Source organism: Zootoca vivipara, chromosome 12, assembly GCF_965207765.1.
Source record: "Zootoca vivipara chromosome 12, rZooViv2.hap1.1, whole genome shotgun sequence".
Classification (NCBI taxonomy): domain Eukaryota; kingdom Metazoa; phylum Chordata; class Lepidosauria; order Squamata; family Lacertidae; genus Zootoca; species Zootoca vivipara.
Genome location: NC_142595.1, coordinates 29,184,283 through 29,199,258, shown reverse-complemented (window position 1 = coordinate 29,199,258; position 14,976 = coordinate 29,184,283). Strand labels below are relative to the sequence as shown.

General features: G+C 39.4%; 3 protein-coding genes across 3 annotated transcripts; all 3 read left to right on the top strand.

Annotated features, from left to right (window-relative positions):
* Positions 1 to 1,106: 1,106 nt before the first annotated feature.
* Positions 1,107 to 2,045, top strand: LOC118077866 (olfactory receptor 5V1-like). Its single transcript, XM_035101592.3, has one exon. The coding sequence runs from the start codon at positions 1,107 to 1,109 to the stop codon at positions 2,043 to 2,045; it is 939 nt and encodes a 312-aa protein (XP_034957483.3).
* A 4,946-nt stretch (positions 2,046 to 6,991) lies between these two features.
* LOC148683879 (olfactory receptor 5V1-like) lies at positions 6,992 to 7,942 on the top strand. Its single transcript, XM_088654620.1, has one exon. It carries the CDS (start codon positions 7,010 to 7,012, stop codon positions 7,940 to 7,942), a length of 933 nt encoding a protein of 310 aa, XP_088510746.1. The 5' UTR covers positions 6,992 to 7,009.
* A 6,101-nt stretch (positions 7,943 to 14,043) lies between these two features.
* On the top strand, positions 14,044 to 14,976 carry LOC118077877 (olfactory receptor 5V1-like). The gene has a single exon (XM_035101604.3). It carries the CDS (start codon positions 14,044 to 14,046, stop codon positions 14,974 to 14,976), a length of 933 nt encoding a protein of 310 aa, XP_034957495.3.

Sequence of the window (14,976 nt, the reverse complement as noted above, 5' to 3'; positions counted from 1 at the left end):
CTTCCAGACACAGCTGAGACCACCTGTCCATATAACATTGTAAAAGATATGTGTGAGGAATGAGAACGCTGTTTATTACACTCACTTCGAATATGCATGGTGAGACATTTTAAGGAAGAGTTCTTACGGAAGTTTGGATTTCTTTTTAATGTGGTCATTGGACATTTATTGGAATTTTGTAATATTTTAGTTAAGCATAAGTAGATGTATGGCTGAACCGCCCCAGCAGACAGCCAAATCCACTGCTCCCATATCAGCTGTCAAGAATGACAGACAGTACTCTACTATGTTGTTAGCTTTTTGGACTCCACAGCTTCCAGATTCTGTCTGACGCTAACAGTTGTCTCCTAACTTTTTCGCACAGAGATCTACTGTAGCTTGATTATATCAATTATATATGTTTTACCATTTTGAATGTGTTGTAAGCTGGCTAGAGTGGCTGGGGGAACCCAGCCAGATGGGTGGGGTATAAATAAAATTATTATTGTTATTATTATCATCATCATCATCATCGTTATTATCATCATTCTGCTGTCTCCTCACCTTTTCACACAAAGATCTACCGTAGCTTGATTATATCAATAATATATGTTTTACCATTTTGAATGTGTTGTAAGCTGGCTAGAGTGGCTAGGGAAACCCAGCCAGATGGGTGGGGTATTATAATAATACCGGTAATAATAATAATAATAATAATAATAATAATAATAATAATAGCATGCTTAGCTTGGTTAGGTGTAAATATCTATCCATTCTCTGATGGTCCTGAAGCAATTGGCAAGCAATTTAGTTCCCATGGCAACATGTGATCTCTAATTAATAAAATAGATCATTCACAGGCCAAGTTGTAAGGCAACCTCTTGTCTAAAATTGGGATCAAGAGATGGAAAGGATCCTGGAGACCATCTAGACCAATTCTCCCCCACAAGCTTACATTAGCACATATGCAGATATTGAAAAATGAAACAAAAAGTTGGAGCTATTTTGCAATGCCAAAATTTTAATTATTTGCTAATTCAATGTCCTGTTTTATCACTAATAATATATTTTGGTATTTTCACTAATAACGTATCTGCAGATAACAATCTATCTACGAAGCTCATCAAATGGATCATGTCTGTAATGAATCCGCTCCATCTGAATTCATCTTCCTAGCTTTTTCAAAGCTTAATGAATGGCGTTTTCTCTTCACTGGATTTTTGCTCATCACTTATACCTTCACACTGATGGGGAATGTTCTGATCATCATTCTTGTCTGCTTACAACCAAATCTTCAAACTCCCATGTACTTCCTTCTAAGCAACCTATCCCTCCTGGACATCTGCCAGACTACAACCACCATTCCACAGATAATAGTGTATCTGATCTCAGGGACAAATGCTATCTCACATGAAAGATGCATGATGCAACTCTTTTTCTTCATTTTATTCATTGGTACTGAGCCACTCCTGTTGGCTGCCATGGCGTATGATCGTTATGTTGCCATCTGCAATCCTCTCCGCTATAATGTGGTCATGAATTACAAACTCTGTGCCCAACTGGTGTCAGCTTCTTGGTTCACAAGTTCAGTCAATGCCACCATCCACACCCTTTTCACATTGCACCTGCCCCTTTGCGGTATCAATAAGATCAATTACTTCTTCTGTGACATCCCTCCCCTCCTAGCTATTTCCTGTGGAGATATCTCTGGCAATATTATTGCCATGCTGGCTGCTAGCCCTATAATGGGCATTGGACCAGGTATGTGTGTCCTCCTTTCCTATATTCACATCATCTTGAGGGTTCTGAAAATGCATTCTTCAGATGGGATGAGGAAAGCCTTTTCAACTTGTGCTTCTCATCTTACAGTTGTCCTGCTCTTCTATGGCAGCTCTATGTTTCAATATATCAGGCCCTTCTCCAGCTACTCACTTAGCAAAGATAGCAAGATTGCCCTATTTAACAACATACTCTCCCCTTTGTTGAACCCACTGATCTACACCCTCAGAAACAAAGATGTAAAGGGGGCACTGCAAAAGAGAATGATGAAGAAAATCCTTTCCTAAAAGAGGTAGCATACACAGATAGGATGAAATTATTGGTTTATTTTTTAAGTGTGCAGGGGAATGGAAGTTAAGGTTTGGATCACTTTACCTAGGGCCCAGAATGTCAGGGGTATGTTCCAAACAGTGTTGTAAAATAATAATAATAATCTGCCATCGTTTCTGAGGGGGGCACACTCCCAAAAGTTACATATTTCTAATTCATTTTCAATTCACTTGAGAATATTTTTAGAATGTCACAGATGGTATATTCCACCAGTAAAAATGGCAAAAATGTACAAAACCAGGACAAACATATGTTGCAAATGTAAATAAAAAGAAGGTACTTTATATCATATGTAGTGGGAATGTAGAGAAGTCAAAAAAAATTGGGAGATGATATATAATGAATTGAAAAAGGTGTTCAAAATGACATTTGTTAAAAAAGAAAAAAGAAAAATAGAAGAAGCATTTTTGTTAGGGATTCTAGGACAAGACCTGTCAAGGAAAATAAAGAACTTATTTATGTATGCTACAACAGCAGCAAGAGTCTTGTTAGCACAAAGATGGAAGACTGAGGAAATCCCAACGAAAGAACAATGGCGAGAAAAATTGATGAGCTATGCGGAGTTGGCAAAGTTGACATATAAACTACGTGAGAAGGACACCCGTGACTTCAAAGAAGAATGGGAACTTTTTACAAACTATTTAAAAAGAAAACAAAAGGATCTAGACTCATTGGCAGGTTTTCAATAAACATCCACAATTTATTAGTAGAACATATGATAGATAATGCAATGATATGTACAATTTTATAACATGCAGAAAACAATATGTACAAAAAACCAGAGAGGGCAGCTGAGGAAAGTCCTTAGAGGTTAGGAGAGGGTGGGAGAGGGAGGGATGGGACGGGGAAAAAAGGGGGGATTGTAATTGGCTATGTATTGACAATTTGTATTGTTTAAAAAACTTTTTCTTTAATAAAAATATTTTAAAAAGAGAATGTTTTTAGAATGTCAATTGGAGCAGGGGTCTGAGATTACTTGATTTGTTGCTAAAATGCCCAAGGTCTTCTTTCCTGTAAATGCTTCTGCCTCATTTTTCAACCTCCCTTCCTGCCTATGATTCCTGATCAGAAAAAGACGCTTGGGAGGAGTTCACCTCATGATGTGTAATCCTGAGCTTGGATGCAAATACAGGCACTCAGGAAGGATGAAGACAAGGCTTGTTTTAGGTGGAACTCACCGGAACTCAGTTCCAGCAGCTCTCAGGTGGACACCTTTGCCTTTATAAAAGGAGGGTGTTTGCCTTTATAAAAGGAAGGTGTTCATTGCATAGCTGCCAAGTCTCCCGTTTTCCCCGGGAAACCCCCGTTTTTAAAGCCCTTTCCCACTGTCATCCTGAATGGTGAAATATCCTGTAATTCCCCCGGATTTCTTCCAGTGCCACTCTGCCCATGTCTTGGCAGCGGAAATCGGGCAGCGCTGGCACCGGAAGTTGCACCTACGCATGTCTGGACATGTCTGGACATGCGTAGAAGCGACTTCTGGTGCCGCTGCTGCTCATCCCATATTTTTCTAACCGGGACTTGGCAGCTATGGTTCATTGTGACCTTCTGCAACTCCCCCCCCTATAAAAATAGCACTGGATGAAGGGTATAGGCCACTGGTAAGATGATCTATATAACAAAATAAAAGGGCACTTTAAATTCACAAGCACCGTCCAGCCATTTCCTTTTGAGAATTTTCAGTCACAATTTTCTCTATATTTTATGGAGGTTTTTTTAAAGGGGTTATTTATTGCTTTCACCAAACTAATTTATGAAGGTAACAATGGAAAATTTCTGTTTTCTCTGGCTTATGATACTGTTAATATAAGCGTTATCTCTGTAGTCTATTCGGACTCATCATTAGGGACTTCTACTATCAGGGACTTCACATTATCTTGTAAAAGGAAGTACTTATAAAAGCGTCTACAGTACTTTAGACAGGTGCCCTCTCTGTTGTCTTTCTTTTTCAACAAGCTGTTTAAGTTGAGATGTGTATTGCATTTTTTAAAATGACTTGCTACAGTTGTAACAGAGAAAACCAATAAATATATACTGCCTCTCACCATGAAACTCACAAATCAAAGCAGTCCCCCAGTGTCTGCCTTGGTGTTGTGGTGCATTTTATTTCATTCAACCTTTTCATATATCTTGGATTTTAAAACTCTGAGCTTTCCCCTGGGGAAACTCAATCTTGGTTAGGGCCGTCTCAAGCATGTCGGGCGCCCGGGCGCCGTGGTGTGGAGATCGCTCTGGCGCCCCCACCCTGGTGGGAGGGCGCAGTGTGCAGCACAGCTTTCACACAACTTTGCCGTGCGGCGCCCCCCTGCCAGCCCGGCGCCCTGGTGCACCGCCCCACCCAGCCTACCCCTAGAGCCAGCCCTGATCTTGGTCTCCTTCTTCTCTAGCCTCTACTTCTGCCACTCGGTAGCTCTCTGCCACAGCCTCTTCCTGTTCACTGAACCCTGTTACCTTTTCATCTTATAATAGCTCTTCTTCCCAGTCTTCTCCCTCTTCCTCCTCTGAGCACACATCATTACCCCACCACCGCTCCCTAAGCTCTGACCCTTCTTTCTTTGGTGATTCTCCAGCTGGTTCCAACCACCATTCCGCTACATCGGGCCTGCAGTCCAGGACCTCAGCAAGGTGAGTAGAGCAGTTAATGTGCATAAACAACCACCACTGTGCAACAGTTATTGTGGAGACTATGCACATAATTCTTCACGGAAGACGAAATTCTTCACATTCCCTAGTCAGTACACACAGTCTCCAACAGAACTTAAGAAATAGGCATACATTGACTGGAGTTTGTACATTCTCTGGCCATTGTGCACAATCCCCCAACAGATCTGGCAAAATTTACTTCCCCCATAACATATAAACTATTCAAAGTTTCTAAGTGTCTTCACAGTATTTTTATCTACTTTGTTTTCAATGAAAAATGACCAAATAATGTGACTCATTAAATTTATACCAATGGGACTAGTTTCCTTGGGATTTTCCGTACTCCCTTTGGTTCTCCACTTCCAGGCAACCACATACATGCCACCACATGGGGGAGGCCCAACTAGCATGCTCACGAATATATATACAAAAGCACCACAAAGCCACAAATACATTGAAAGAATATAGGATAATTTGCACTCTTTGGCTTTCTGAAATGAACTGCAACACAGAGAAAGTATTCAGAAATAACACCCCCTCCTCATTTGGGTGGCCAAGGTTTAAATTACGATTAAAGGATTCTAATTGATAAGCCTTGCAGGTATCTCAATCTTTTGTAAATTTCACTGAATGCAAATCTGATATTTAATGCTAAGCTGATACTGAATGTGTTTCAAACTGTCTTTTCTAAGGATAATTTGAATGTGAGAGGAGCCATGTCAAGTCAGACTACAGCATCACTGTAGTTCAGTATCCATTTCTCACAGTGACAAGCCAGATACCTAAGGGCAGCCCTCAAGCAGAACATTTTAAATGTTTGATGTTTTATTGTGTTTTTAATATTTTGGTGGGAACTGCTCAGAATGCCTGGGGCAACCCAGTCAGATGGGCGGCATATTGTGTTGTTGTTGTTGTTGTTGTTGTTGTTGTTGTTGTTGTTGTTGTTGTTGTTGTTGTTGTTGTTGTTGTTTAAAAGTGGGTTCTCTGTAGTCCATTTGTGAAAAGGGTAAAACCTTCCCACCACTCCTATGGTCCTGATCTGGATTGGGGCCCTGAAAACTGCTTTTCCTGAAAAAGAAATAAAGTAGTTGGTGATTTGCTTCAGGAAGCAAGATTCAAGGTGTTGTGTTGCAACTTTCCTCACTACGTGTCCAGATGAAAAAGGGTGTGGTGAGGAGATATCTGTTCTGTTGGGTGCCACAGTGACCTGAACTGACATGTTGGCAATTGCATTTCTGTGCTGCTGTGGAGCTTAGATTGGAATTCATTAATAACCATAGTCATCTTCAGCTAAGAGAACACAGCCATTCAACGGTATGTTTCTCCATTAATACTGTAGTTGTAAATGCACCTTATTGCAAGCTTTCCACACTGGAAATAATTTAACTTATTTCCAAATAGACATGCATAATATAAAAAGTATACAGTTTGTTGTTTACAAATTTGCATTTAGTAGTATAAGATGTGCATAACACACATTTATTCCTGGAAATACCATTCACAAATACATTACATTGGGGAAAATGGGTTAGGAAACTTTATAGTATAATAAATATGCAGTAAAATGCTACTGAATTTTCAAGAGGGGTTTTCTTTTAATAAAATGGCAGTTAGATGTGGAAGTGTGGAGAAGTGTGGTGGGAGGTGGAACTGAAATTGAATGACTCGCCCATCCTTGGGTGAACACACAGGCTACACATGTAGAGACTGAGATTCTGTTGGACTCAGACCACATATTTTTTTCTTCTCAAAGAGATCTAGTCAGATTCTATAATATTTATCTGTAGTGGTTTTAATATGTATACATCTCTTAAGAGTCTGTTCCAAGCAGCAATTTACAAGATAACTAGTCCCTATGGCAACATAATAGTTTTAATTTACTTAAAAAGAGATCTTCCTACGACAGTTCAGAGATGATAAAGTAAATTCTTGGATCAAAAGAAGGAAGGGAATCTGTAGGCTACCCAGTAAAAATCTCCTCTGCCCTGTCATAGCTTACATTAGTATATACTGAAAAAAGTAAGAGTTAGTCAAAGTTCCTTAGTAATCCTAAGAATTTGTGATCAAATGTTGGGAAAGAAATTGTAGGAAATCAACCTAAGCTCCTCTTCAACATTAATATATAGATAGCTAAAAATGAAAGAAGTTGAAGCTACAGAGCAAGATTAAAAGTCTATCACTTCTTCCTTTGTTCATTTATTTTTCTGCACCACCACACCAAATAACATATTTTTTTGCTTCTGTCCACAGACAAAAATCCATCTATTAATGTAATAAAATGGATGTCAGTAATGAAACCACTCCTTTCGAATTCATCCTTCTTGGATTTTCAAACAGTAATGAATGGAATTTCCTCCTCTCTGGATTTCTGGTCATCACTTATCTCTTCACACTCATGGGGAATAGTCTCATCATCACATTTGTCTTTGTAGAACCAAGCCTTCAAACTCCCATGTACTTCTTTCTGAGCAACCTTTCCTTCCTAGATGTCTGCCAGACTACAACCACAATTCCACAGATAATAGTGCATCTGATCTCAGGGGGAAATGCCATATCATATGAAAGATGTATAATGCAACTATTTTTCCTTGTTTTATTCATTGGTGCTGAGGCACTCCTATTGGCTGTCATGGCTTATGATCGTTATGTTGCCATCTGCAATCCTTTGCACTACAATGTGGTTATGAATTACAAACTCTGTGCCCAGCTGGTGTCAGCTTCTTGGTTCACAAGTTCAGTCAATGCCACCATCCACACCCTTTTCACATTGCGTCTGCCCCTTTGTGGTATCAATAAGATCAACTACTTCTTCTGTGACATCTCTCCTCTCCTAGCTATCTCCTGTGGAGATATCTCTAGCAATATCATTGCCATGCTGGCTGCTAGCCCTATAATGGGCATTGGACCAGGCATGTGTGTCCTCCTTTCCTATATTCACATCATCTTGAGGGTTCTGAAAATGCATTCTTCAGATGGGATGAGGAAAGCCTTTTCAACTTGTGCTTCTCATCTCACAGTTGTCCTGCTCTTCTATGTCAGCTCTATTTTTCAATATATCAGGCCCTTCTCCAGCTACTCACTTAGCAAAGATAGCAAGATTGCCCTTTTTAACAACATACTCTCCCCTTTGTTGAACCCACTGATCTACACCCTCAGAAACAAAGATGTGAAGGGGGCACTGCAAAAGAGAATGATGAAGAAAATGCCATGAAATTCTTGGCTTTACTTTTTAATTGTGCCTGCCAGAGAGTAGAAGTTGAGGTTTGGAGCAGTGTAACTAGGGCCCAGATTTTCATTTTAAACTGATGTTACAAAAAGGTATCAGGGTTGTATACCAAACAGTGCTGTAAAAATAAACAATAATTTTTAAAAATCCTGTCATCTAGTTTTTTGGTTGGGCACCCTCAAAGGTTACATATTTCTGTTTCACATTTGGTACATTTGAAGGTTTGTTTAGAATGTCAGTTGGTGCAAGGTGCTGGGATTACTTGATTGTTGCTAAGATGCCCAATATTTTCTTTCCAGTCAGCGCTCCTTTAGCATTTTTCAGCCTCCCTTTCTCCCTTTGATTCCTGATTGGAAAAAGACACTTGTGTGTTTACCGCATGATGTGTACTCCTGAGCTTTGATGGAAATGCAGGCACTTAGGAAGGATGAAGGATCGAAACTACCGCATGTAATCGGAGTTGTCATAGAAGTGGGACGGTTGGAATGGCACTTTGTTAAACAGCCCCAACGAGCCACCCCTGTTCTCTTTCTTCCTTTCTTCCTTCTTCTTTAGTTATTCACTTCTTATTTTTAACCCTGTCTCTGAAGTCCCAGGACTTTTTTTCAGTCTTCTTTTCCTTCTTTTCCTTCTGCCCCTGGACTTCTTGAATCTCTTCTCTTAAGTCACTTTTATCTTCCGCATCAGGGATTTCCTTAAATTCCTTTGGCAGCTGCAATCCCACCTGTTTAAATAAGGCCACCATCTGCTGTGGGTCTTTTGCAGACAATGTCTCTCCTTTATACTGCATTCTTAAAGCAAATGGTGCCATTCTCCAATTGTATTTTATGTCCTTCTCTTGCAGCACTTTAGTAAATGCCCGTATATTCTTTTTCCTTTTAATTGTTTCCTGAGACAAATCATTGAAAACCATCACTTTCTTGCCATTATACAACAATTGATCAAGTCTGCCAAAGGCTCTCTCTGTGTATATCTTCCATAGCACATTACCACATCCCTCGGCCAAGCTGCCTCCTTTCTCTGCTTCCGACCCTGTGTATACAGTTGAGCGAGTCTTTTGAAATTCCTAACTCTGGCAGTAACTTAGCCATCCACTCAGTCATTTTCTCCGTATCTTCTGACTCTGGAATTTTTTTTAGACATAAATTCGACCGTGTGGCTCTATTTTCTAAGTCCATTAATTTATCAGTAACATACTTATTCTGTATTTACGGTTTCCTAGTCTGCTCTTGCAATGCCTTAATTTTTTCCTTGTTGGCCTGCAGCATTAACACTCTCTGCCATAAGTTCCACTTTCTCAGCCAACTTAGAAAGCTTATCTTCAACTACTTTTGTAACAGCCTTGGTAATACTGTTCTTTGCTCCTTTTACAGCTTTTTAAATTTCATTTTGAAAGTCTTTAGGCTTAATTACAGTACCTCCATTTCAGTTTCAGTTTCAACCTCCGAGTCTGAAGCCGCCATGACTTTCACACTCAATCAGCATGCTGATGTACAGTGGAACCTCGGTTTATGAACACCTCGGTTTACGAATTTTTGGTTTACGAACCCATCTGGAACGGATTAATTCACTTTCCATTACTTTCAATGGGAAAGTTCGCTTCAGTTTATGAACACTTCAGTTTATGAACAGACTTCCGGAACCAATTACACCCATGCTTCCGGTTAAGTACGCTTCAGGTTGAGTACTCTGTGGACCCGTCTGGAACGGATTAATCCACTTTCCATTACTTTCAATGGGAAAGTTCACTTCAGTTTATGAACGGTTCAGTTTAAGTACTCCGCGGACCATCTGGAACAGATTAATCCACTTTCCATTACTTTCAATGGGAAAGTTCGCTTCAGTTTATGAACGCTTCAGTTAATGAACAGACTTCCAGAACCAATTATGTTCATAAACCGAGGTGCCACTGTATAAATCTTTCTCATATTCCAACCTTTCAGCCTTCAGGTCGCTTCCTCCACTTTCTGAGCAGACCAGGTCGTAAACTTTCCAGGGCTTTGTTATTTTTCCACCTTTATCATCAAAAGGAAGATATTTCTTTGTTCTTTCCTCACATTTCCCTGGGAGCTCAGCCGAGACGCTTCTTTCCCCTCAGCCGAACATGCCACGCCCCCCAACTAATACCTCTTAAATTAACAGTGCTCACTCATTCATTGCTGTCCCTGAAAGCATTTCCCACAATCAAGGTAGCAATCTCAGCTAGAATTGGGAGATGCTCAACTCAATGGGACTTAACCTCCTCATAGACTGGTACAAGTTTATGGTATAAATCAACTCCTTTGCACTTCCAGACACAGCTGAGACCACCTGTCCATATAACATTGTAAAAGGAATGTGTGAGGAATGAGAACACAGTTTATTACACTCACCTCAAATATGAATGGTGAGACATTTTAGGGAAGAGTTCTTACGGAAGTTTGGATTTCTTTTGAATGTGGTCATTGAACATTTATTGGAATTTTGTAATATTTTAGTTAAGCATAAGTAGATGTAAGGCTGAACCGCCCTAGCAGACAGCCAAATCCACCGCTCCCATATCAGCTGTCAAGAATGACAGACAGTACTCTACTATGTTGTTAGCTTTTTGGACTCCACAGCTTCCAGATTCTGTCTGACGCTAACAGTTGTCTCCTAACTTTTTCGCACAGAGATCTACTGTAGCTTGATTATATCAATTATATATGTTTTACCATTTTGAATGTGTTGTAAGCTGGCTAGAGTGGCTGGGGGAACCCAGCCAGATGGGTGGGGTATAAATAAAATTATTATTGTTATTATTATCATCATCATCATCATCATCATCATCATCGTTATTATCATCATTGTGCTTAGCTTGGTTAGGTGTAAATATCTATCCATTCTCTGATGGTCCTGAAGCAACTGGCAAGCCATTTGTTTCTTTGGTGGTTCTCCAGTTGGTTCCAACCACCATTCCGCTACATCAGACCTGCAGTCCAGGACCTCAGCAAGGTGAGTTTTTAATGTGCATAACCACCCACCACTGTCCAACAGTCATTGTGGAGACTATGCACATAATTTTTCACGGAAGACGAAATTCTACACATTCCCTAGTCAGTACACACAGTCTCCAACAGAACTCAAGAAATAGGCATACATTGACTGGAGTTTGTACATTCTCTGGCCATTGTGCACAATCCCCCAACAGATCTTGCAAAACTTACTTCCCCCATAACATATAAACTATTCAAAGTTTCTAAGTGTCTTCACAGTATTTTTTTCTACTTTGTTTTCAATGAAAAATGACCAAATAATGTGACTCATTAAATTTATACCAGTGGGACTAGTTTCCTTGGGGTTTTCCGTACTCCCTTTTGTTCTCCGCCTCAGGCAAGCACACACATGCCACCACACGGGGGAGGCCAAACTAGCATGCTCACGAATATATACAAAATACCACAAAGCCACAAATACATTGAAAGAATATAGGATAATTTGCACTCCTTGGCTTTCTGCAATGAACTGCAACACAGAGAAGGTACTCAGTAATAACACCCCCTACCTATTTGGGAAGGCCGAGATTTAAATACTGTTTAAAGGATTCTAATTGATAAGCCATGCAGGTACCTCAGTATTCTGTAAATTCCAGTGAATGCAAATCTAATATTTAATGCTAAGTTGATACTGAATGTGTTTCAAACTGTCTTTTCTAAGGATAATTTGAATGTGAGAGGAGCCATGTCAAGTCAGACTACAGCACCACTGTAGTTCAGTATCCATTTCTCACAATGACAAGCCAGATACCTAAGGGCAGCCCTCAAGCAGAATATTTTAAATGTTTGATGTTTTATTATGTTTTTCATATTTTGGTGGGAGCTGCTCAGAATGCCTGGGGCAACCCAGTCAGATGAGTGACATATTGGATTATTATCTAAAAGCAGGTTCTCTGTAGTCCATTTGTAAAAAGGGTGAAACCTTCCCACCACACCTACAGTATTGTCTTGATCTGGATTGGGGCCCTGAAAACTGATTTTCCTGAAAAAGAAATAAAGTAGTTGGTGCTTTACTTCAGGAAGCAAGATTCAAGGTGTTGTGTTGCAACTTTCCTCACTACGTGTCCAGATGAAAAAGGGTGTGGTGAGGAGATATCTGTTCTGTTGGGTGCCACAGTGACCTGAACTGACATGTTGGCATTTGCATTTCTGTGCTGCTGTGGAACTTAGAGTGTAGTTCATTAATAGCCTTAGTCATCTTCAGCTAAGAGAACGCAGCCATTCATCGGTATGTTTCTCCATTAATACTGTAGTTGTAAATGCACCTTATTGCGAGTTTTCCCCACTGGAAATAATTTAACTTGTTTCCAAATAGACATGCATAATATAAAAAAGTATACAGCTTGTTGTTTACAAATTTGCATTTAGTAGAATAAGATGTGCATAACATGCATTTATTCCTGGAAATAACATTCACAAATACATTATATTAGGGGAAATGGGTTCATAAACTGTATATTATGAGAAATATGCAGTAAAATGCCACTGAATTTTCAAGAGGGGTTTTCTTTTAATAAAAGGGCAGTTAGTTGTGGAAGTGTGGAGAAGTGTGGTGGGAGGTGGAACTGAAATTGAAAGACTCGCCCATCCTTGGATGAACACACAGGCTACACATGTAGAGACTGAGATTCTGTTGGACTCAGACCACATATTTTTTCTTCTCAAAGAGATCTAGCTTGATTCTATAATATGTATCTGCTGTGATTTTAATATGTATGCATCTCTTAAGAATTTGTTCCATGTAGCAATTGACAAGTTATCTACTCTCCATGGCAACATAACAGTTTTAATTTACTTTAAAGGAGATCTTCCTAGGCCAGTTCAGTGATGTCAAGTAAATTCTTGGATCAAGAGAAGGAAAGGAATCTGTAGGCGACCAAGTAAAAAACTCCTCTGGCCTGTCAAAGCTTACATTAGTACATACTGAAGAAAGTAAAAGTTAGTCAAAGCTCCTTAGTAATCCTAAGAATTTGTGATCAAATGTTGGGAAAGAAATTGCAGGAAATCAACCTAAGCTCCTCACAGGTTCCAACATTAATATATAGATAGCTAAAAATGAAAGAAGTTGAAGCTACAGAGCAAGATTAAAAGTCTATCACCTCTATGGGCAAAAGATTTTGGGTATAATATTGAATATGACGCATGGTTGAAACTGTGGAACCAAACTTTGTAATTTACTGCATGTACTACCCTGAAAGAGAATGCTTTGAAGATGATGTATAGATGGTATTTAACATCAGTAAAATTGGCTATGATGTTTAGGATGAGTAGCAAAACATGCTGAAAATGTAAAGAGAAGGATGGTGAATTTTATCATATGTGGTGGACATGCGATAAAATCAAAAGATTTTGGGAAATCATATATAATGAAATGAAGAAGATTTTAAAATATACCTTTCCCAAAAAACCGGAAGCTTTTCTATTAGGAATTATAGGACAAGAGATAATGAAAGGAGATCAAGTAATATTTATGTATGCGACAACTGCGGCTAGAACTTTGTTAGCCCAAAAATGGAAAACTCAGGAGTTACCGAAGATTGAAGAGTGGCAGACGAAAATTATGGATTATGCGGAATTAGCAAGACTCACTAGCAGGATCCGAAACCAGGGAGAGTCAAGGTTCCAAAAGGACTGGAGTAAATTTGTGGATTATATGGAGAAGAACTGTAGAAGTTTAAAGACACTTGCAGGACTGAAATAAATCCTACGAATTGACTTTAAGTAGATGAAATAAAGGAGTGAATAAGAACTGCGAGATAGGAGTGAATAAGAAAAATGAATGGGGGGAAGGAGGGAAGTCAAAGCTCGGCAGAGTAAAGAAAATTGTAATGATTGAAAAGATATTAAGATGAAAAATTTTGTGTTTATTATGTTTATTATGTGTTGTTGTGTTTGTGGCTGTATGTGTGGTTTGTTTTTGTTTAAATGTGTTTAATTGGAAAATCTAATAAATTGCTTTTTTAAAAAGTCTATCACTTCTTCCTTTGTTCATTTATTTTTTTGCACCACCACACCAAATAACATATTTTTGCTTCTGTCTACAGATAAAAATCAATCTATTAATATAATAAAATGGATGTCAGTAATGAAACCACTCCTTTCGAATTCATCCTTCTTGCATTTTCAAACAGCAGTGAATGGAATTTCCTCCTCTCTGGATTTCTGGTCATCACTTATCTCTTCACACTCATGGAGAATATTCTCATCATCACATTTGTCTTTGTAGAACCAAGCCTTCAAACTCCCATGTACTTCTTTCTGAGCAACCTATCCTTCCTAGATGTCTGCCAGACTACAACCACCATTCCACAGATAATAGTGCATCTGATCTCAGGGGGAAATGCCATATCGTATGAAAGATGCATTACGCAACTATTTTTCCTTCTTTTATTCATTGGTGCTGAGACACTCCTGTTGGCTGTCATGGCTTATGATCGTTATGTTGCCATCTGCAATCCTCTGCACTACAATGTGGTTATGAATTACAAACTTTGTGCCCAACTGGTGTCAGCTTCTTGGTTCACAAGTTCACTCAATGCCACCATCCACACCCTTTTCACATTGTGCCTGTCCTTTTGTGGTATGAATAAGATCAACTACTTCTTCTGTGACATCCCTCCCCTCCTAGCTATTTCCTGTGGTGATATCTCTGGCAATATTATTGCCATGCTGGCTGCTAGCCCTGTAATAGGCATTGGACCAGCTATGTGTGTCCTCCTTTCCTATATTCACATCATCTTGAGGGTTCTGAAAATGCATTTTTCAGATGGGATTAGGAAAGCCTTTTCAACTTGTGCTTCTCATCTCACAGTTGTCCTGCTCTTCTATGTCAGCTCTATTTTTCAATATATCAGGCCCTTCTCCAGCTACTCACTTAGCAAAGATAGCAAGATTGCCCTATTTAACAACATACTCTCCCCTTTGTTGAACCCACTGATCTACACCCTCAGAAACAATGATGTGAAGGGGGCACTGCAAAAGAGAATGATGAAGAAAATGCCATGA